This window comes from Lichenostomus cassidix, chromosome 1Aa (assembly GCF_008360975.1).
Source record: "Lichenostomus cassidix isolate B80296 chromosome 1Aa, HeHo_3.0, whole genome shotgun sequence".
NCBI classification, from domain to species: Eukaryota; Metazoa; Chordata; class Aves; order Passeriformes; family Meliphagidae; genus Lichenostomus; species Lichenostomus cassidix.
This window is the reverse complement of record NC_139480.1, coordinates 34,418,455-34,440,942: the sequence shown is the minus strand read 5'-3', so window position 1 is coordinate 34,440,942 and position 22,488 is coordinate 34,418,455. Positions and strand designations below refer to the sequence as shown.

At 39.5% G+C, this 22,488-nt stretch overlaps 1 protein-coding gene across 2 annotated transcripts in view; it reads left to right on the top strand.

Moving 5' to 3' along the window:
• PTPRR (protein tyrosine phosphatase receptor type R) overlaps positions 1 to 22,488 on the top strand; it is a 136,067-nt gene that overhangs the window by 97,972 nt on the left and 15,607 nt on the right. For both annotated transcript variants that reach the window (XM_085044903.1, XM_085044909.1), the window contains 4 exons: positions 7,594 to 7,780; positions 13,788 to 13,872; positions 19,636 to 19,715; positions 21,801 to 21,938. In XM_085044903.1, the coding sequence (XP_084901029.1) occupies positions 7,594 to 7,780; positions 13,788 to 13,872; positions 19,636 to 19,715; positions 21,801 to 21,938 (490 nt within the window). The remainder of the gene's footprint in view (positions 1 to 7,593; positions 7,781 to 13,787; positions 13,873 to 19,635; positions 19,716 to 21,800; positions 21,939 to 22,488) is intronic.

Here is a 22,488-nt window from a genome sequence, read left to right as displayed (position 1 = left end):
AATGCAGCACTGGAATAGTATACAAGCAGAGCTGTGTAACAGAGCAAACATGACCAGAAATAGCAGATGTTCTTCCCAAGATGATGCATATTTCATATTATTGCCCTTCTTGGAGTCCCGAGTTTAAATATATTCCATCTGTGGCTTTCAGGTGATAGGTATAAGCTTCAGTGTTATATCCAATTAGCCTCTGTAAATGAGGTCCTTGGTTTGGTGACGTGGGGGTGCCCACACCAATGGCTACAGAATTTGTCTCAGGTGCAGATATCTGCAAGCCAGAGTAGAAATAATATAAATACCAGTAATATTAACAATTTAATTGTTAAACATGTTTGTGAAAAATCGGGCTAATATCTATCTATCTGTCCAAGATCTCCTCTGTGGAGAGGAAAATCCAGAGCCAGAGGAAAGTTAATCTGTAGGAAGAATGAGGCTTTGGAAATTAGGCCAGGAACCCATAGAAAAAGAGAGGTTTACTGTTCCTATGCATGATAAGAAGTCAGTAGGTAATTTGTGATGGTTAAAGTAGCACTTGTATGTCAGGGGGATAGTAGGAGAGGAGGGAAGATCAAGTTTTGACCTCCTGCACACCCAAGTGCTGAAGGTGGAACTAAGGTCCTGAATTTTTTACTTTCATGCATAATAAAGTTGCTGCAAAATAACCAAACATGAGCTGAGCAGAATAGATTCTTCAAGGTATCAGGCTCTATCAGTTTAGACTGGCCACAATGCAAAGTAAATTCTCCTTTGGCCTTGTTACTTGGTTATGATTACTCAGCTTATGATTTTTGAGTACTTCAGTCTGGCGTATGATACAGGTTTGGTTTGTTGAAAAGAGTCAACAGCCTGAGGTCTGAGTGGTTCCTAAAAACCACAGCTCTTGTTCAAGTAAAACCCAGAACTGTCAGCAGGTAAAGCAGAGAGCATTTGGGAAACTGAGTTTTCATTATGGGTCAGCCAAGCATGGCATCTGTATATCAGTGCTTCATAGGGCCCCTGGGAGTGTAAAAATGAAAAGTGCAGTATGTGCAATAAATACTATGTGCAAGTATTTATGTATAATATTGTAAATAGAGTTTACATGGAATATTTTAGGATGGCATTTACACATTTACCTAAAGATTTTTAATTCTTTTCTTAAACTAATATTGATTATATTGAAAGTAAGAGTAAATAGGAGGATAATTACATTAATGAGTATTGTACATTATCAGAACTCATGGGGTTTTCTATCAGCATATTCTTTAATATGTGCTGCAGCACAACAGAAAACTGAACTTTATGAGGTCTACATTTCCAAGAAAAGAATGCAGACATAAGAAAAAATGAGTCTTCATTTTTCAAATTGGATGGTCAATAATGGATTTTTATTGTATGCTTAGAAGACTTGTTCAAGATAGTATGCTAATGCTCAGAAAAAAATGAAGATATTATCACACCCATTAGTGCAACTATACTCTCCTTCAGTATTGGAGTAGTATTGGACTACTTTCCCAAGATGTCCAATAATATCAGCAGCACTTGATGGATATAAGTATAGAGCAAGAATCGCATTTTTGAAAAATATAGAAATTGTTCTTATGCGTTAGAAGGAACTATTTAACAGTACTGTGAATGTTACTTTAAAACTTATCAAAGTATATTTTCCTTCAAATGACAGTTGTCTGTTAACCTTCTCAGGACTGTCTGTAATGGATACTATAAATCTTCATTAGTGAAAAAATGTCTGAGTTGTTTATTAGATGATCCATATTACTATTTGCCCAAGGCATGAAGAAAACAGTCCTTTGCAAAGATTATTTTAACCTCTCTGTATTCTACTTTTGTACTTTTCCTTTTTTCACTGCTGATTTTTCTTGATGAAATCACAGTTTCCTATTTTTATTTCTTTTCTATCGGTATAGAGGATTAATAATGATACTAAGTCCTTTTCTCATTTTATTGCACTTTTGACACTCCACTGCAGTTTTACGTATCACATTAGTTCATCTGCATGACCATGTTTCTCTTCCCTATTTTGCTAAAAGCAGAAACAAAGCTGAGACCTCTTTTTTCTGTTGTTCTTTTTTCCAAATACACTTTTTTTTTCATTTGATTTGCTCTAGTGAAACATAAAACTAGATATACAGGTGAAGTCTGGCAGCAGTAAGGGAGTAAGCAGTGGAAAGCATGTGCTTAGTTGTGCTCTCCCAGTGCAATTACAGCAGAGAAAACCCTACCTGCATTCAGTGCATTTGCTAATAAGATAGACCCACAAGGTGAGAGATTCAGGACCCATGTCTAGGCGTAATCTGTGAGCACCAGAGAAACAAAAGACACAAGGGAATTGTGATGTTTTTCCCTTCTGTAACACCCAGGGAGAGTAGCCCTGTGGAGTGCTCCCTGGTACAAGAGGGATCTGAGGACCCAAAGCAAACTCCCTCCCCAGCAACTGCATCCAGCTTCACTCTTCATGCTAATTCATGGCTTTCTTCTCCCCACACTCCTGACCCAGCTCCCTCCTGAGCTGCACAGCAGCTGGCCGAGGGACGAAGGACTGATGGCACAGGAGGAAGCACCTCCTGTGCCCGCAGTTCTGGGGTCAGAGGGCAATGACTCCTAGAGGGTAGCAGCCATCACTACTGCTTCCAAAACCACTAGAGAGAATGAGAGGCTGAGGCTCAGGAATCTGGGTGTTGCATTTTTCAAGAGTGCTGAATAAACATGGGAATGTGTATTTAAAGAAATTATTCAGCTTAAATAAACAAATGGGAAAACATGTCAGACAATTGGATTTTCATAATCAACATCTATGGCTTAATTCTAGGATCAGGAAAGACCTGGAAATGACCTCACTAATGATTAATAGGGCTTTAGTAACCTGGTCGCCCTCCAAAGTGGACAGGTGGAGCTGCCTTTTGAGAACTTTCAAACAAACATTGCTTTTTAATTTTTTTAATCATGCCCTGTAGTACAATCTGCTTCTATACATGTGTTATTTAAAATACTCCAGTGAATCCTCAGCAGTGGACTTTTTCCTATTATCCAACTGAAAAGAGATCTGTGAGTATGTAGTAAGACCCCCCTCTGGGATTCCAGACAATACACAGACACAAGTGGTTTCCTGATTGCACTTATTCACGTACCCAGTGATGAGGTGGCTGTCCCAGCTGGTGGAACTTCGGAAGAATCAGTCTCCTGACAATTCTAATATAATGTTGTCACAAATGTTTACAATTCCTCAGATTCCTTGCATGGTGCTCTTCCCCATCAAGACACAACCTTGAGAGAATGCTGGGGTAGGTGTTTCGTAACAAAATCTTATTTGGCCCAGACTATTCATATGGGGAACATAAAGAATATAAAGTTATTTAAAAGGTAAAAAAATATTTTAAATATTCATAAATAAGGTAAAACATATGTGTATGGCTCCCTTACTGCAATTTGAAGTGGAAAAATACCAGTCAGGAGATACATTTATATAATATATATGTAAATGTGTGTATATCCAAGTAAAATGAGCTGTCTGACTTGAAGTGTCACTGGTCTCATTGTGATTTCCTTATTCAAAGCCTAATGTAGGCAAAGGGTACTTAGTAAAAATAAGCTTTGTTTTAGGTGGTACCTCCTTGTGGCTCTGTGGCTAGCTTTGTGCAGTCCCTCCCAGTAAGGTGGGAAAAGGGGAACTCAATAGGTAACCATGCAGGCAGTAAAAGAGAAATCTTGCTTTCTATTCTTCAACATAGAGTGAAGAATTTAACTATTAGGGGAACATAGAGAATCCAAAGAGTCTAGAAGAGGACCTGAGACTATAAGAATCTTCTGTAAGAACATACAAATACATGATGGTTCAAGCCCTCCTCCATCTTTCAAGACAATGCAATATGTCCTGTTTTCAACCCTATTCCTCAGCATAAAGAATGGAATAGTCTGTGTGATTAATGCTAATATTCATAACAGCATTGCTAATGTATGTAAACATTATTAAAAAGAATTTATTAATTGAAGCATACTACTCCAAAAGGGTTCTTTGAGATGCCCATATTTGTGGAAGAATTACCTTTAGAGCTGTTATCTACTGCATGTCCTCTTATGAACTTTCTAAGAAGATTCCCCTGTATTCAGATTTTATTCAATGTATACCTTTTAATGCATTAAATATATACCTAAAAACTGGTTCTTCTTTCCAGAGTAAAATCCTCAAAACCAGTATTCATCAATAATCCCCATAAATGGTAAAAGCTGTAAACTCACAGTTATAATTAGATCAGGTATATTTTTTGTTGTTGTTAAAAAGGAAGTCGCCTTGTTGCCAAGACTGTCAGTTATAACAATGTAAAAGCCAAAGAAAATATTAACATTTTCACTGTACTTTGTTACTGGACAATGGGAATACTTTTCCTCTATATTAGGAAATCCCAGTAGGCTCTCCCAGAAGTATGTCTGGATCTAAATTGCTACCTCTTTCTCAACCAAAGGTAGCCTAAACAAATTTGGATGGATTCATTGCACTGCTCTTCTGTGGATTTCTGGATGGTTTTCAAAAGGCTGGATTTGCAATATATGCCCTCAGAGCCACCTGTCTGAGGGACTGCCTTTTTCCGTGGAATAAATTGCTAGTCGTAGTCAGAAGCGGTGCTTGCATGGGAGGGATCTTGTGACAGAGAACTCTAACAGGATGTTTTCCTTGAGAAGTGGCGTGGAGCTGGGAACTGATTTCCCCCACAGGCTGGGGCAGTCCCCAGGGAAATGGATGGGTATGTGAGCCAGCACTCTCCTGCAGGGTACAGCTGAGAGTGGGCACCATGGTGTGCCCTCTTCCCAGGCTGTCACAGCTCTGGATTTGGGTGTGAGTGCTGGTACTGCTAACTGGGGCTCTGGTACCATGCAGGCTGTGCTGCAAGGCGCAGAGCACTGCTGGTGGTCTGTGCATGTACCACCTACCCATCTTTTTTTTTGCTCAGGATGCTACTTCACTTCTGCCTACCTTCTAGCAAAATTAGCAGTATCATACCCCACCCACTTCCCTGTGCCAACAGAAATTGTCCCCATCTAGCCCTGGAGGCAGCCAGACACCCACTGCTGACTCACTGTTACCATCTGCAGGCCTGGGCAGCAAAGCTCTTGCTGCCACCTACCCATCACCTCAGCTGAAATAGGCTTGTGAACACAATGGCACTATGCGAGATTCACCTGCTCCACTGGGTGATCTTTCCTCTTGGCCATTGTTGCTTTGTGCTTTCCTTGGTGACAGGTGAGTGACTGCAGCAATTTCTATTCATGCAGACTGACATGATAGAAATTGCTTAATTTAAAATACAATTACTGAAGCATTTGCTGACATGTATGAGGTTCAATGAGGTGAAGTGCCAGGTCCTGTGCTTGGGTTATAACAACCTGTGCAGTGCTACAGGCCAGGGCAGAGTGGCTGAGAAGCTGCCCAGAGGAAAAGGACCTGGGGGTGCTGATCAACAGCAGCTGAACATGAGCCAGCATGTGCCCAGCTGGCCTAGAAGGCCAATGGCATCCTGGCCTGTATCAGGAATAGTGTGGACAGCAGGACCAGGACAGTGATTGTTCCCCTTTACTCAGCACTGGTCAGGTCACACCTTGAGTGCTGTGTCCAGTTTTGGCCCCCTTGCTACAGGAAGGACATATAAGTGCTGGAACGAGTCCAGAAAAGGGCAATGGAGCTGGGAAAGGAGCACAAGTCCTGTGAGAGGCTGCTGAAGGATCTGGGGATCTTTAGCCTGGAGAAGAGGAGGGTCAGAGGAGACTTTATTGCTCTCTACAACTACATGAAAGGGGGATGACCTGTTCTCCAAGTCAATCAGAAATAGGCAAGAGGAAATGGCCTCAAGCTGCAGCAGGGGAGATTCAGGGTGGAAGTTAGGAAGAATTTTTTCACTGAAAGGGTTGTCAAGAATTGGAATGGGCTGTCCTGGGAGGTGGTGTCCCTGAAAGTGTTCAAGAAATAATCGGACATGGCACTTAGTGCTATGGTTTAGTTGTCATGGTGGTGCTTAATCAAAGGTTGGACTCAACAGTCTTGGAGGTCTTTTCCAATCTTAAGGATTCTGTGATTCTATAGAGGGAAACGTTCCCCCAATATTAGTAACACTTGCCTCACAGATACTATCTGGTGATGTCTGTATTATATTTATAATAATACATGGTATTACTGTAAAAGGGACAGTTGTATCTTAACATCCAGTATTCAGAGAGGTGTGCAGTCATACTCTCCCAGCAGAAGTTCTCCTGCAGATGAGAAATGCACCAAACCAAGCAGAGTTTCAGCAGAAAAACTGAAATTACTGGATAATAGATTATCCAGAAAATGGTTAGTCATTGGCATATGTGATTTTGTAAATGGGCAAGGCATAGAAATGTATGCTGATGTGGCAGGGTGACTATCAGGAGAGACTTGAGACAATCTTATGTTTTGTTTGTGTATATCCAAAAGTAACTAAGAGTACAAAGAACTTCCCTGTAAGCACACCTTAATGGAGAGACAGTAATGTGCAGAGGTAGAAATCAAACTGGGGTTCTCATATCTCTGTATGTGCATAACTGCCTGGTAAATGTTAACTAAGCTGGGCATCTGTAGTCCAGTTCAGCCAGCTGAATCTGTCAGTCTTATAGTACTGATTGCTGCTTAGTAAACAAAAAAACTTTGATAAATGCCTATAAATTTGTGTTTAGTCATCACAGTTTGCAGAGCATGGCTTTTTTGCAATCAATATGTCTGAAGTTAAGGGTCAAGTAGATACTATTTGATGGATGGGTTGAAACTATGAAAAAAGCAAGTTTTCTTAAGTGTTGTTTGGAGAAAGCCACAAAAAGAATAGGGCTCATGCCAAGCACACACAATTGTGGTCTATTTGTATTTTCATGGCTCAAAGTTGCTATCAAATCCAACTTTATTTTCCTGTAAAAATGGAAATATTATGAATTTGATTGTCCTGCAAGAGATATTTGGCATTTTCAAATAGCCCCTTTTAAGTCTGTGACCATTCCTCCTCCTCAGACACAGGTCATTTATTGTGGTTTATTGCCTCTCCCTTCCCTTCTACCTAACATGAGATATTGTCTAATGTCTTGGTAGTCACAATGTTTACATTGCATTTCACTGAATTCTTCTGTTTTTATCAATTTTTCCCACTTCATTCTATATATTTAATTTCAGTAAATTATTAAATATGCACCTGACGTAGCTGTGAATTTATTTCACATTGTCATGTGTAAGAGTTGGAATTATATCCCCTGCGTTTTCTTCTGTGAAATATTTCTTCCTTGCGAAGATACCACTTTTGTATTTGACATTCATAACAATGAAGTAGCATATAGGGAGCTGTTTCTGCTTCTAAGAATAATTCAAATAGCTTCTCCCCAGCACACCATTTTGCAACATCGGTTGTTAGATTGAAGTAGGATGTACTTGGTTTTCTGGCCACTCAGTGCAACCAGTAAAACCAGTTTTGCAGCCTTTGCATGCCCAAATCCATCAGTGACTATAAAGTCAGGGCGCATGAATAACTCAGGATCAGCTTCATGAGTATGTGATTTCCAGGAGCACAGATCTCATATAACCACTTGAATTCTTTTCTAATGCAGACGAGGATCCAATGTCTCACTGACTCTGGATATGAGCAGCTTGGGAAGTGTTGAACCTTTTGTCACTGTGCCAACCCCACGAGAAAAAGTAGCGATGGAATACCTGCAGTCAGCTGGCCGCGTCCTGACACGGCAGCAGCTTCGAGATGCAGTTGCATGTTCTCATTTACTTCAAACAGAATTCATGGTGAGTTCAACAACACGCTTGAAATGAGGATTTTTTACATAAGTGGCACAACAGAAACTGTGGGGAAAAAATAATTGGGCAGCTCTTTAATGTCAAGATACAAATAATTTCCAAAGGGCACATTAAGTAGTTTCAAGGTGATGTTCTATGTTTGTGCACTAAAGACAGATAAGTCAGTCAGTTATATCCATGGATAATAGAGATTCCTCTTGGTTTGAAGTCCCATCATAGATGGGCTAAGTGTTATAATAGAGCAAACAGTTAGAACTGTAACACTGTGACAGTTCCAAAGAGTTCATAAAGGCTATGATGGCAGAAAACACAGTAATAATTGGAGATTTTGTTTATTCCCATGTAAACATCACATATGCTTGCAATTTGAGCAGTAAATTTTTAGCCACTGTAAATTATTTTTTGGAGCAGATAGGGATACCTACAGTCCCTGTCGAAAAGGGCCTTTTGTCCATCCCAAGGTCCAAAATATCTTTAACAAGCATGACGTACAGCAGCCTAATGTACTCAAGCCAAAAAACACTGAAGTGTTTTACAAGTGTATTTATTATTAAAAAGGGTAGGAATCTAAAATTAAGAAAGTAGCCTGGTGGAAAAAAGTCAGAGCAGAAAAACTCAGTCAGAGAAAACACAACGCATTACTTTAAGAAAACCTGAAAAAGTCTGATACTGCAAAACACTCAGATGAAAGAAGCTACCAGAAAAAAGGAGATGTTTTTTACAATGGAAATAGAAAAGAGCATAAAGTAATGCCAGTTGAATGTGAAAGCTGAGTAATGCAGGCCAAAAAAGGTTTTGAATTAAAAAATATCATAACTTCATTTTTAAACAGATCAAAAACATGAAGCTTACGGAAGAGTACAAGGATCAGTTGATGATCAAAATGGTGGAAAAGTGATTCGGGGAAGTTGAACCAGTAGGGGAGAAGTGACTCATCTTCTAGGGTCAGCACAGACCCTAGAAGAACTTAGGAAACTGCCTACACCTGTGACAGGGATAGATTCAAGCAGATCACTGGAGATTCTGTCTGATATTGAAGCATTAGGGGAAGGGATTCTATAACAAATCAATGAAATTAAGAAAGTAAGCTAGTCGTCACCCAGAAATCCTAAAGGAATCCATGTATGCACTTACTGATGTATTAATGGGAGAGGTGTAATATAGCAGTTGTGCTTTAGTAGCTGATGAATCAGAGGGCCAGAGGTAGCTGTTTTTCAGAAGGACTCCAGAACAGATCCAGAGAACTGCATGTTTAGAAATCTGATCTCTAAATCAGAGAAACTGGAAGGAATTAAAACAAAGAAAGAAGTCAATAGGTATATGAATAAATGCAATACAGTGATGAATAATCTTCACAGTGCAGCACCAGAAGGACTGGTTGCTTCACAGAGAAAACGGTCACCAGTGGAGTCCCAGAAGCATCTGTTCTGGAACTGATGCTGAGAAAGATGCTTGCAAGTCATCTGGCACATAGAATAAATAGCTAGTTGGTGAAATTTGATGATGACACTGGATTAGCAAGGGTAGTAAAATTAAAAATAGACTCCAAAGAAATTACAGAAAGATTTTATAATGGTGGTGAGGCAGAAGAAATCCAAGGTTGGTAAATAAATTTATTCATTTGGGAGAAAATAGTTTTGTATACTTTGATGGGTTCTGAAATAGAAAGCTAAGAATCTTGGGAAATAACTAGAGAATAATATAGAAAACACATTTACAAGATTGGGAAAAAATCTATAATGCATTTGAAACTGCAGATTGCTAAAATCCCCCCAAGCACAGACAGAAGTATGGCGAACATAATTGTTGAGTAGTGCAGCTTCTGTATCAGCAGATACTAAATTGACAAGAACTCTTTTCCTAGAAAAGAGAGTGTGAGAGGCTCTAGCAGAAGTCTATATAATCCTAACTGGAGCGGTCATTCATGAGTTTTCATGCCAGAAGAACAGTATCAGGTGACCAGTGCTATACAGAGAAAAGCTTGTCCCATTCCAGTTCCCTCAGTTCCCTTGCTACCAGTTGCTTTTGGAGGATACCAGAGAGGAGGAACCCTCATAACCAACTACTGAACCTGGGCCTGACTTTTCTAGCTTTTACAAGTGTAACCTAACAAGATGTGTAAGAGCTGGAAGACCTAAATAACCCCCTGAGCACACTACAGGCCTAAAAAAGACATACAAAAAACACACTTCTGGTTAACCATGCCAGAGCAAGTGATCCCTTGTGTTTCATTTTTTTTCCAATTTGTGCATGTGAATCAATAGATGATGAGTGCCATCTTACACTAAAACCAGCTTTTCATTATGATTAATTGCATCCTATGAAGCAGCCCTTTTATTTACCTTTAAAATCCAAGGTTTATAGTAAAAGTCATTTGCTTAAGAAAAGTAAATCCTTCAGTTCTTCTACCAAAAAGCAGACAGACAGTGTACATAGAAAAAATTACAATCATCCAACATACTTTTATCACCAGTTATGCCGTAGGTTCTCTGCCATTCTGCTGCTTAGGCAGGAAAGTCAGAAGAAGTAACTTCATCATGCTTAAACCCTCCATGTTAGGAGACAGTTTGTACAGACAAATTGGCACCTCACAGAATCCTGTTTACCCAAATCATCTCACACAGCAGTTGTTCACAGCTTTGGGGAGACAGAGTCACATTTTATTTGTCCCTTAGGGGGGTACAACATGGCTTTGGCCATTCAGTGTTTCCACAGAATTTTATTGAAAAGATCATGGCTTGTCTATTCTGTTTTTAAACCATTTTTAAAAGTGTGTTTTAAGATGAAGCTGTTGAACAATATCTGTTTACTATGTTCCTTGCTACAGATAATAGCTCCAGTAGGAACTTGAGGCATGCAAAGAACGCAGTGTGTAACCCTCACCCCTTCTGCTCACGCAGCACATTTTAACTAGCTAAAGAAATACTGCAAGGCACTCTTCTGGAGACTAGAATTATTCGTTCTCATGAAAAACTTCCAAGTGTGAAAAAAGTGGAGAAATGTTCTAAGTTTTCAATGGAAAATTAAAACATGAGCAGTTTCAGGTTATTTTTAGTTCTTCAATTTTTCATTAACAATTAAGGGGACATTACTTTCTGTTACTGTAAAAGGTTTTAAATTACCATCAAAATATTTTCCATAGTAATTATTAAGCTGTTTTCCTTTTTCTTTTTTTAATAATGCTACAAAAAGTTTGGGTATTTTTGGCTGGGAGAATATACCTGATTTGCAAGGAGGAAGAAACATAATTTTTCTAGCGTCTAGTTTTTCTTTAGTAGGCTGAGTTGCTACTCTTCAAAAGACAGAATATCTGAAGTTGGTGACAAGATAAAATTCATTATTCCCAAAACACTCAAATGTCAAGGAATACAGTTGTGCTTGGGAAAGTGCCAGATCATTAAATCTATAAAATTAGGTCCTCATAAAAATGGAGGGATAGGTATAAAGACTACCTGCCTGAATTTTGCTCAATTTTGCCACATTTTCTAGAATGCTTTCACAGATCCAAATCATACCTCTTCAAATGTATGAACAATTGTAGCATTTAAAGCCTAATGTGAGCCAGAATAGCTGTTATTCGAAGGTATCACTCAGAGAGGGAAAGTAGCCTGTGAAAAATATGCATGTGCATCTATAATTGCATGCAAGCGACTGAGCACATGAATGTGCGCAGTTTATACATTATTTGCAATTATTTAATTAAATACATATTTAATAAAACAATTATATATATTGCCTATACATCTACAGATTTTGTATGCTAATTTGGACATGTTCCTGCTATTTGCAGTCTGCTGGGCTTATTTGCTCCCCTGTTAGCAGGCATGTTATCCCCATATTTTCCTGATTTTTTTTTTTTTCTGGAATAATCTCTATTTTCTCACAGCCAGTTTCAGAATAAGTGACTTGTCTGTGGCTATGATCCATGATGTATTGTCAGATTTCTGTCTGTGCCCTTGGACTCACAAGTACTTACTACTGGGAGGAGACCACTGATTAGAAAATGTTTACAGGATGTAAGTGATTAATGTTATTAATGGTCCCTGTTGGCCCAGAGAAAAGTGTTTCTGTTTTCAACTTGGTGGCTTTTTTGCATTTGTCAGTAACTCACCAAATGGTGAACTATTTAAAGATTTCAGCAGGCACAGTGAGGGAAACAGCCAGGCAGCTGAAAGACCCTCACTGGCCATGATCACTTGGGCAGGCAGAGCACTCTTCCTCGCCCATCTTTTTCCAATGTCTGTAGATGACAGACCTAGATCACATTAGGCATTGGCTTAGTGTCTTGCTCTCTCTCTCTCGATGCATACATAGCTCAGCAGAGAAACCTTTCAGGGGCCATGCTCTGGTGGTGTTTGTACTAAGCCAGAACTGAGCTAGGGAAGCTCTAGGTCAGCCAGTTGGAACAATTCAGAGCCCAAGGGCCAAGGGTAAGAGTCTCACAGAGGTCACCACTGGGAAGCGGTAAAAGTCAGAGGTGAATATGAGGAGGGTGTGACAGCTCATTTTGTCATTTTGTGGAGGAGGAAGCAGCATTAGAAGGAGAACAGAGGTGAGATGGTTTGACCTGAGGTAGTGAGGATGAGGTTTATGCAGGAATGAAGTCCTAGAAGTGAGAAGATCCTGAACTTACGACAGCCATCATATGGATGGCAGTACAGGGATCTGAAAAATGATTGGGTGAAGTACCCTGTAAGGAAGGTGTACCTTAGCAGTAACACTTCGGCTGGCTTGACACAGCAAGTCATTCTTTTGAGGAGCCAGCTGAAGATCAAAGAAGAGAACAAGGAATAAACTGAGTGAGGGACATGGGAAGGACAAAGAAGGTGCATGAAATGCATGGGCATAAGGCAGAGAAGGTAGAAAAATAAAAATCAACACATATGCAGCCTGACATAGCAAGATGTTCAGAAGCCGAGATGGGAAGCGGAAATAAATCACAGCATTTCATTATGAACTGTCTAAATTTTACTGAACTTTGCCATCTCTTCAGGCAGAAAAGTGAGAGGGTAGCTTCCCCTACCTAAGATAATTTAAATAACAGTGGCCAAAGAAAAAAATCACCAAAAAAATGAAGATTTGAGTAAACTGAAGCATTTTTAATGTGATTGTGCCAGATTGTTTTAGTTAGTAAAACATCCCCCACAATCAAGGAAAAAACTAACAACTCCTCCATGTTTCATCTTGCCACTTTAAAAAGGTTGTTTTTATTCACTGTAAAAACACTGTTTCAGGACCTCAAAATTAAAATTATTCTTAGCCTCCCTTAAACCAAGTTGAACATTTTGTTCAATGCAAAATACAGGGATTTTTACTTTTCATGCTGACAATTTGAAAAACTGTAATTTTAAGTTTATGAGGAGTTCATAATTTGTATATTTTTGAAACTTCAAGGAAACTGTCACATCAGTTACTTGCACATCTGCACATTTAAAGAAAATGTAAACTGGTCACTAAAAGATCAAAATGAGAAGCAAAAGAAATAGCTTCAGATTTTTATTACTTCTGAGTCACTGAATGCAAAAGACTAAGGCACTTCATTCTAGTAGTTTAAATAAAAGGCAAGTAAGGTCTTTGAATTTCATTGTTAAGGGCTTAGCATAAAATTTTTTTTAAAGTTTTCCATGTATTAATATTTAATTTTTTTTTAAGTTCCTCCCCCAATTATGTAAAATATTGCTCTGTTTTGCCACAGTACTGTACTTTTGAACTCCACTTTTCTAGAACTATAGTGCATTTTAACCTTGGTCCTAGTCACATAAAAACTTTACTTTTAATAATTCATTAGAAGTGTTCCTTGGAAGTCACCCCTGCAATATGCAACTCCCTGTGTTTATTAAAGGAAGGGTGTTGACAGGCTTGAGGTGGGAACCACTTTTTTTGTTAATAACTTTGATGTTAAAAGACAGTTGTATAACAGCAGATGGCCTTCTGGTGATAATTTCCTGCATGGCTCCTCTGGAAACATCAATCTGATTTAATTTATTTTTTATAGGAAATACCAATGAATTTTGTGGATCCCAAAGAAATTGACATCCCGAGCCACGGAACTAAAAACCGTTATAAAACAATTTTGCCAAGTAAGTGAGTTAGCCCATGGTTTCCTACTATGACATTCAGTCCTGCTTTGAGAATGTATTGCTGTGAAAATCTAGCTGTCTTTATATTTGCTTGATGTGTACCCATTCATACTTGTATTTATAATCCACGTAGGAAGATTACAGAAGCCCAGTGTTGTAGGGCTGGCAGATGCAGAACTCTCACTGGTTGCCTGAGTTGGTACACAGGTTGGCAGCATCCAAGCCACATACTGAAGGGCAGTCTGGGCTCATGCTGACTTTCTCTGAAAGGCAGCTCAGGCATATGGGGAGAGTGAGGTCTGCCATGCCAGTAGGTCCTTGTCACAGCCCAAACCATCTTGCAGTCACTGAATTCCCTCTGGTTGGGTCAAGATACTTGGGATTAAAAAATCCTAGACTACAAAAAGCAAGTACAACCTATTTTGCCTTGTAGTGGGCTTCCATCTTTGTAAGTCCTCTGGTGATTGCTTTTTTTTCTTCTCCATGCACTAATTGTCTTTGTGGAAATCTGTTTACGCTCCTGACACAGTGCTGCCTATTCACTGCTCTAAACTTGTTACTGCCTTGCTATACTGCTTCTGTATTTTCATTGGCCCAATTTCATATACAGTTGCTTTATTTTCATTAGAGGTGATTGAAAACTTTTCAGTTTTCCTTCAAAATACACGTTTCTCTGAAATGCAGCTATTTTCTTTACGTTTGTTGGCAGATAATGAGATACTCCATTTCTCTTATTAACCATTTTGTTTTGTGTTCTTTTTCAAAATAGGTTGCAGAATTTATAACATTACCCTAAATATAGACATGAAAAGTTGATTTTTTATAATTTTTGACATCACCAAAGTAAAAAAAGTTCAGTGATTCAAAATATTACAGAACACTCCCGCAGGAAAATGTAAATCCGTTGCTTAAGTTTGGAATGAAGAATACTTTTAAAATGACAGCACATCCTGTCAACTAGAAACTTGTTTTCTAAACATCTCTAGAATATCCTTGTAGGCCTATGTTATATGTTAGTCATTCAAATTCACACATCTTAAATTACGAGGTTTCTCTCACCAAACCCGGAAGCATTATAATTTATTCACATCATACCAAGGCCTTGCAGCCAAACTATGAAAACTGATGGTCTCCAGCCTCTCGATTCATCTCAGAAAAGTGATATGTAGCTGGAAAAGAAGCTTGTGTGGAGTCGTTGCTTGTGTTCAGCCTCCAGTAAAATTTTCATTGGGTTCAGGTTAGTTCATCTATTGTAACCAATAGCTGTGTGCATCCGAGCACAGTCGAGAAATGTTGAAAGGAATTAAAGGCAGAAAGTAACTGAATGCAAGTTGTATACCAGACAATCAGACAATTCAGTGTCTCTTAGAGTCTGGCCCAGGGTCAACAGGATGTACGCGGAGGGTGAAATCCTGACCCCTTTGAGGACAGCAGGACTTTTGCCATCAGCTGCAGTGTAGACAAGATATCACCAGCCTCCCTCTGCCTGACCGGTGGATTTTTGGAAGGAGTTCTCCCTTCCCATAGCATCTCATGTCCAGGCTGCTCCAGCCACCATCAGGTTCACCTTCAGCAATGCCTTGCAAATGAGATGAGCCTATTTCACTGTAGCATGTGTTTTGAATTGGGACACAACAGCTGGGCCACGCTTGATGCTGATGAGCTCTGAGAACCAGCGTGCCTGTGTGTCTTCACCTCCAGTTAGCGGGGATGTGCCGCTAGCTCCACGGCACATTTTCAACCCAAGCACACTGCTGGTGTGCACCACAGCTACCCACTGACAGGCACTTTGTAACTGTCCTTGACAGAAATCAGAAGGTCTGTTGTGTGTTAGCACCAGGCTTTTTCAAAGAAGATATTTTGAGGATTGAGGCACATGCTCATAATAAATACTCACACACCCCACACCCAGCCTAAGAGGGTTTGGAAATTATTTGAGTGATTAAATAGAACAGCTTTCCTGGTTTCCTGCTCAGATGATATCACCCACTGCTTTGTACACCCGCATCAGCTTTTCCATTCCCAGAACTGGGTGCGTCTCCTGAATTGGGGCACCTGTGATGACAAGTGACGCTTGAGTTGATGGATTATGTCCTAAAAATGCCCAGTCCTGCCAGCTCCACCCTCCATCCTGTGGTGGATATTCTTATTTTCTAAGAGATAATTCTGTGACAGGGTGTGTGAGGGCAGGTTTCTGTTAGCAGGTACTACCCAGCCAGACATGCTCATGTGAAATACAACTAATGCCTATTAAAGATTATTCTACATGGAAAACTACGAAGTACTGGAGATGTTACATTTCTATGAAAGAAATAGATGTTTCAGTTGCAGTATAACATAGCCAACACTCTTATGCAAACACCAGGCTGCTGCTTTCAGTTCTCTGAGTGTTATTTGTATTATAATAATATTCTAATTCAATTACTGAGGGGCCAATGTGGGATCAGAGGCAAGTTGCTAAGCAGTTCCTTAAGATCAGTGTTTTCTCCATTTTTCCTCCTGACTGTGACCCCACCCATAGCTCCTGTTAAATCCTGCTCTCTATCTTTAGCTGTGTTCCCTCTGCCACCAGTCTACAGTATTTCTCACGCCCTCTGAGACCCTGCACACAGATTTCCCAGTCCCTCGCCACAGCCACATCCCTGTGGCAGAACAGCAGCCCTGCTGCTCATTCCTCATCCTCTTACTCCACATCTTCACCTTTGCCTGCTTGTCCCCTGCAGCCCCCACTACATGTTCCTGCAGCAGGACTTCAGCCTCCTACTATTTTCTCCTATATCTCCTACTACTTCTTCGGCCCTCTGTCTTTCCTACTTCCTGTCTCACTTTTCCATCTCAAACCAGAAGCAGAATTCCTGTGGTATTTCAGAGTACGTGTGGACTTTTGCTTACAAAGGAGCAAGTGGTTTAACAATATTCTGTGGGTATCTTTGTATGTGCAACACATCCATTAGTTAACCACTCCCTATGCCTTTCTGAAGACTGACCTCAAGTCAAAAGTCTGCATGAAAACACACCAGGCAGAACAGCAGATTCACACTAACATGAAGATAGAAAGCACTTTGGGGGTCTGACCCAGAGGTCCACAATCTGTTTCTTCAAGTGCTCATGCTAAAACTTGCTCTGGAATTCCACTAAAGACAAGGGGAAAATTAAATCATATGAACAAATCACTTTATTTTGAAAGCATATAACAGATGCTGGAAAACTGTTCTCTTGATGCTGAAATTTTCAAGCCCCCTTGCACTCCCCAGTGCTGTTCACAAACAATCATGTTTGCTCCAGTTGTGCTCCATAATGAAGGCACCAATGGAGCTCAGGCAGTGAATGATCCTCCAATACCCATGGCATTGTGGGAGGTTGTCCAGCACTGCTACCATATCACCCTGCTTGCTCCTTGCACCAGGCACTTTCATGGAGGCAAGTTACAGACCCTTTAACATCCTCCTATTCCTCCAATATGATAAATTCAGGACAACATTAATTTGTTAAAAGGTAGTTAGAAGAAGAATCTTCTGCTCTACTGAGAGAACTATTCCAGACTTCTAGATACATGGAAAAAACCAGCAGTAATTTTTCCTCAGTTAAAACTGTAGAGGACATATTTTATTGGTAATTATAAGTGCTTAGCAGCTCTGGTGCATCTTAAGATGCTTTACAGACATTGATGAATTCAACCTTGCAGTCAGCATCTGTGTTTCTGCTGTAGCTTCAGACCCTAAGACTGCCATCCTTGAGGATAAGATTATTAACTCCAAGGTACTTGTCATCCAGGAGGAAGCTAATGACTTCCATTTGTGTCTAATGATTGCCTAGTGGTTCTGGATCTTTAGCATTGCTCAGGTTTTCCTCATCTCAGAGCTCAGCTTACAGCACTTGCCTATTTCATAACTGATCATGACTGTTGATTTATAAAAGATTCCTGTTCGGAAGCGGTGTTTGTTTCATTGATTGGAGTTGGAAGGAGGTCTCAGAAATTGTGAAACTGATTTAGTTGCTCCCTAGTAACAGAGGGATTTATCTCAAGACATGGTAATTAAACTGGATGTTGAGTCTGCTTGGAAGAGGTTTTTTAAGGTAGGGGTCAAGCGACACCAGAATCAGAGGCATTGTGTGAGCTAGAGGAAGTGGGTGTTTTTTCAAGGCCACGTAGCCTGAGGCATTTGTGGAAATGGCTAATAACCACTCTGCTGAAAAGGAATGAGAGGTTTCCTGTCCTCATATTGTTTAGGGGGAAAAAAATGCTCTAAGTGAAAAAAATTAGGAAAGCTATTACAAAGAGATTTTAACACAAGTTAATTAGGGTTCACGTAGTGCTATTAACCACAGAAGACAAGGCTTCCATGTGAAGACTTTGAAGTCATGCAGACATTTGCATATTTTAAGAAACGTATTTTCAAAACATCATTCTGGGTTCTACAAAGGCTCCACTTCTGTCCAAAGTGCTCCTGTGACCTCCAGTGTGAAAAGGACATAAAGTATGTTTGGGGTCATCCCTCCCCCTTTGATTTGCAAGGGCTTTATCAGGTTCTTAGGAACAGGATGAAAAGTCACAAAAGAAATCCAAAAGCAACTCTGAAAATACTAGGTCTTGCTACAGCATATGTATATATGTCCGTTATATAGCTCCTGTGTAAACAGCAGGGCCACACAATAAATAGTGTTTTCTTACCTCTTTCCTGCTCAGTGCCCATGTATGTGTCCTTAAACACATTGTCTAGATTGCACTCAGCAAAGGAGCTATCCAGAGACTATTTCCAAAACAGGGTGTCTGTATACTGTCAAAAAGCTGCACTGACTGTAACTAAGTATTTAAGCAAATTTCCAGAAGAAAAAGATCTTTTCAGCACAGAAATATTTCCATGTAATTTTGTTAATGGTAGAATGTTTTTTCAGAAAATGTGAAGAAAGTCAAAGTGTGTCCCTAGACAGCCACAACATGGGCATCTCACTTCCCATCTGCTTCCCCCCTTTCTGTTACACTGTATATACTTGAGAATATACTGGCTTTAATTCCAAAATGGTATTACATGGGGGTTCACATCATCACAAATGAACAAGCACAACTTTCCTTTCCAGGAGGGATTTAATAACCCCCAGCTCTTTACCTAACAGAACTGGTCCCCACTCCATTCTAGAGCATCTAAGACTGAAGGAAAGAAGATTGTGAAGGAAAATATTCTTGTATTTTGGCATTGTGTACACATGAATGGTCACAAATTGTGTTATATGAGAACACAGTACTGAAGGGAAGAATATGGATTACCTAGTCCAGCCCCTTGCAGTGAACTTAAATTGTATAAGACACACATACTTGATTTCATCCCAGGCAGAGGACTCTTGTCTTAATCTAAATCAAACTATCCAGTGTAATCACTGAACAGTACAGCTTCAGGCAAAAGGACCAAAGTCAAGTCCAAAGGGCTTGGTGTAATGATGAACCACTGTACAGTGCTATGACACAGGTTTCAGAGACAATCCAGGCACACTCGACCTTGCTGAGCCTTGCCTGGGTCTGACAGTGTTGCTTTAGTGCCCACAGCTCACTGAAATGGTCCTACACAGCCCAGCATTGTGCAGTACAGGGCTGCCTTTGTTACATGGGACGGTCCTTTGCAGAGGGAAGAATTTGGTGCATAATTCTTTACTGCTTGACAACCCTGAATAACAGTAGCTTTTTTTCTTCAGAAAGTCTTTGATTCTCTTTAAAAATCTTCTAACTATGGGTTTTCTTATTTATTTCCATGTTCCTTGTGCTCTTAGATCCTCTAAGCAGAGTGTATTTGAAACCAAAAAATCCATCTGACTCCTTGAGTACCTACATAAATGCTAACTACATTAGGGTAAGTAAATGTACACTCTTCATGTACTTTTGAGAAAATATTTTATTTGCTATGTAAACTGCTAACTTTGCCAAGGTGCCACTTATTTCATTCTTACCCATCTTCATTGATAATTCCAAATATTTTTGTCTATGTGTGTGACAGAAATAGTTTTTGAGGTATTTGTAACAAAGATCACATAGCCATGAATGTAAAAAAATGGTTGTGATTAAAAAAATTATCAAATAGTTTGTAAAAAACATTACAAAACACATGCATTACTATATTTTTGCTTTGGTATTTACTGTTTCATATTGACCTACTGCCTTATAGTAAAGAGCATTACCTTTTAACAGTGATACATACCAATATTTTCAATATACCAATTGATAGTCCTGAAATCAACAGTTAAGTAATTAAATAAATACTGTAACAAGTTTGTGAAAAGAAACATAAACAGATGTGTTAAATATACACATATGTCCACAACACAGTCATTCACAGTCATTTACACCCCATACTGGTCACATGACACAGTGACTTAACCAGCATGAACCCTGTTGGAAAGCATTGTTTCTAAGTGTCAGGTATTTTATAATCCTTGATCACACAGAAACACCCCCACACAGAGCTTTCCTGAACTCCTGACAGCAAATACGCTAAATACATTACAAAGAAACTACTTCAATCATATTTTAGGAGTGTAGTCCTCCACCTGCAAAATTAAATGTTTTCTTTGGTTATTATCCAGACCTTCAGCTGGAATAAAGGTAATAGTGCAATGGAAATTTGCCCCCAAAGCTCTACAATAATGTTGCATCTTTAATTAACAGTTCATTAATATGTATGTACACAGCACCATGACCCTTACCCTGCCTCACTTTGCATCCTGCACTTTCAGCATTTCTTATGAAGACATCATCATGTAACTAAGCAGAGCAGTTCTATTTGGAGAGCAACTCTTCCATGAGCCAGGCCATATTTTCAGTACTCTGAGGTCTCCCTTTTCCCTATGCCACCACCCTTCAGGCCCACATATGGTGATTCCTCCTGCTACTAACACCAGTTGTACTGTTAGCAGCTGTAGTAAAAATGCAAGCCAGCAATGAAATAAAATTTCACATCCATGTATATAAAATCATTGGGCTTGCTGGGATCCTGACAGACCTGTCTTAGACAAAGTATGTTCAGGCAGATTGGTGAGTGGAAGGAGGACAGTTTGTGCCAGCTGAGGATTATCCCACTGGTTCATGTAATAAGTAACAGCTGTCAGGGAGAAAGGCACCCCAAAGGAAGACCCAAGGCTAGAGGCTCACACCACCTCCAGCTGTTCTCCATTCACTCATTCTCTTCAGACATTGCCAGGCTCTCTCCTGCATTACTATTGGGGACCTTGTCACTGCACAAACTCGTAACTTCTCCTTTTGACCCAAAAAATAAGAATGCAATGTCTTGATTTTCTCATTTCTTCTTGTCTTTTCCTCTCTGCTGCTTCCCCACTGTTTGCCTGACCTTTCCTTGACCTCCTACACACTCATGTGTGTCACAGGACTCCCTGTACTCCCTGTATATGTTGTCCCTCCTATAAAGTCTCATAAAGGCACTTCTTCCTCAGAAAACAGGTATAGCAGAGTCTTTGACTCCACAAGCAATCAAGTATTTTAAATTTTTTTCCTGTCATGAATCTTTGTAGAAACCTGTTTTATAGTTCTTATTTTCTCTTCTGAGACTGGTTGACTATAAACTATCTTGTAAACACTGCTGCAATTTAAATTATAGATTAAAGTACCACTGGATGAAGAAAGTCCCACTAACTTGAAGAATGGAGTTAGCTAAAAGAAAAAGAAGCCAAGCAAGGAGGGAAATTTGAGAGGGATTGTTGTATTCTCAGGACCCTTTAAGTTCATCAAATTGGTAGTTTCCAGAGAAAAAAATGTTCTACTGAAAAATTTCTGATCTGCTCTACTGTTAGTCATAACTTCTTTCAGTTAAATTTTTTTTTTTCCATTTCAGAGTGACTTTTCTTCCCTTTTAGAACATTCACCTGCAATATTGATTGATCACATAAATTTAAATTAAATGCTTTTGTGTCTGTTTCTAAACCAGGGATATGGAGGTAAAGAGAAGGCCTTCATTGCAACTCAGGGACCCATGATTAATACCGTGAATGATTTCTGGCAGATGGTTTGGCAAGAAGACAGCCCTGTCATTGTTATGATCACAAAGCTGAAAGAAAAAAATGAGGTATGACAACTAGCCCAGCTGCGAAATTATTCCTATGGCTGCATACTGTAGAAGGGACCTTAGCATGTATGAAATGAAGCTAGCAGATAACTGGTTCTTAAACAATCTGTTAATAGGATATGTGAAAAATAAGGAGGTGGTAGCAATATATACCAAGTGCAATTGCATAGCCATCATAAGTCATAATGGATTTTAAAAAAGACAAAAAGGAACTCCATTTTCTAGACCTGTGCTGTTGGGTTCATAACTTTTTAAGAAACACCTCATTTATCTGTTGGTCACATCTGTACTTCTTTTTACTTTCTGGTGTATAAAGACTAGATGGTTAATGTTGTGATTAACAGTTTCCTGACATGGTTGAAGTTTGCCCTTTGCTGTAAATTCATAGGTTTAATTTGTTCCCAATGTTACAAATCTTTTGGACCATCTCAGAAATACAGTTTGGGCTCCCAGATGTCAACACCATAGAGGAACTTGCACAGAATGGAAATAATACTCTTTACCTTAGAATCAGTTAGACTTGACAATTGCATTTTAATGGCTAATGGCT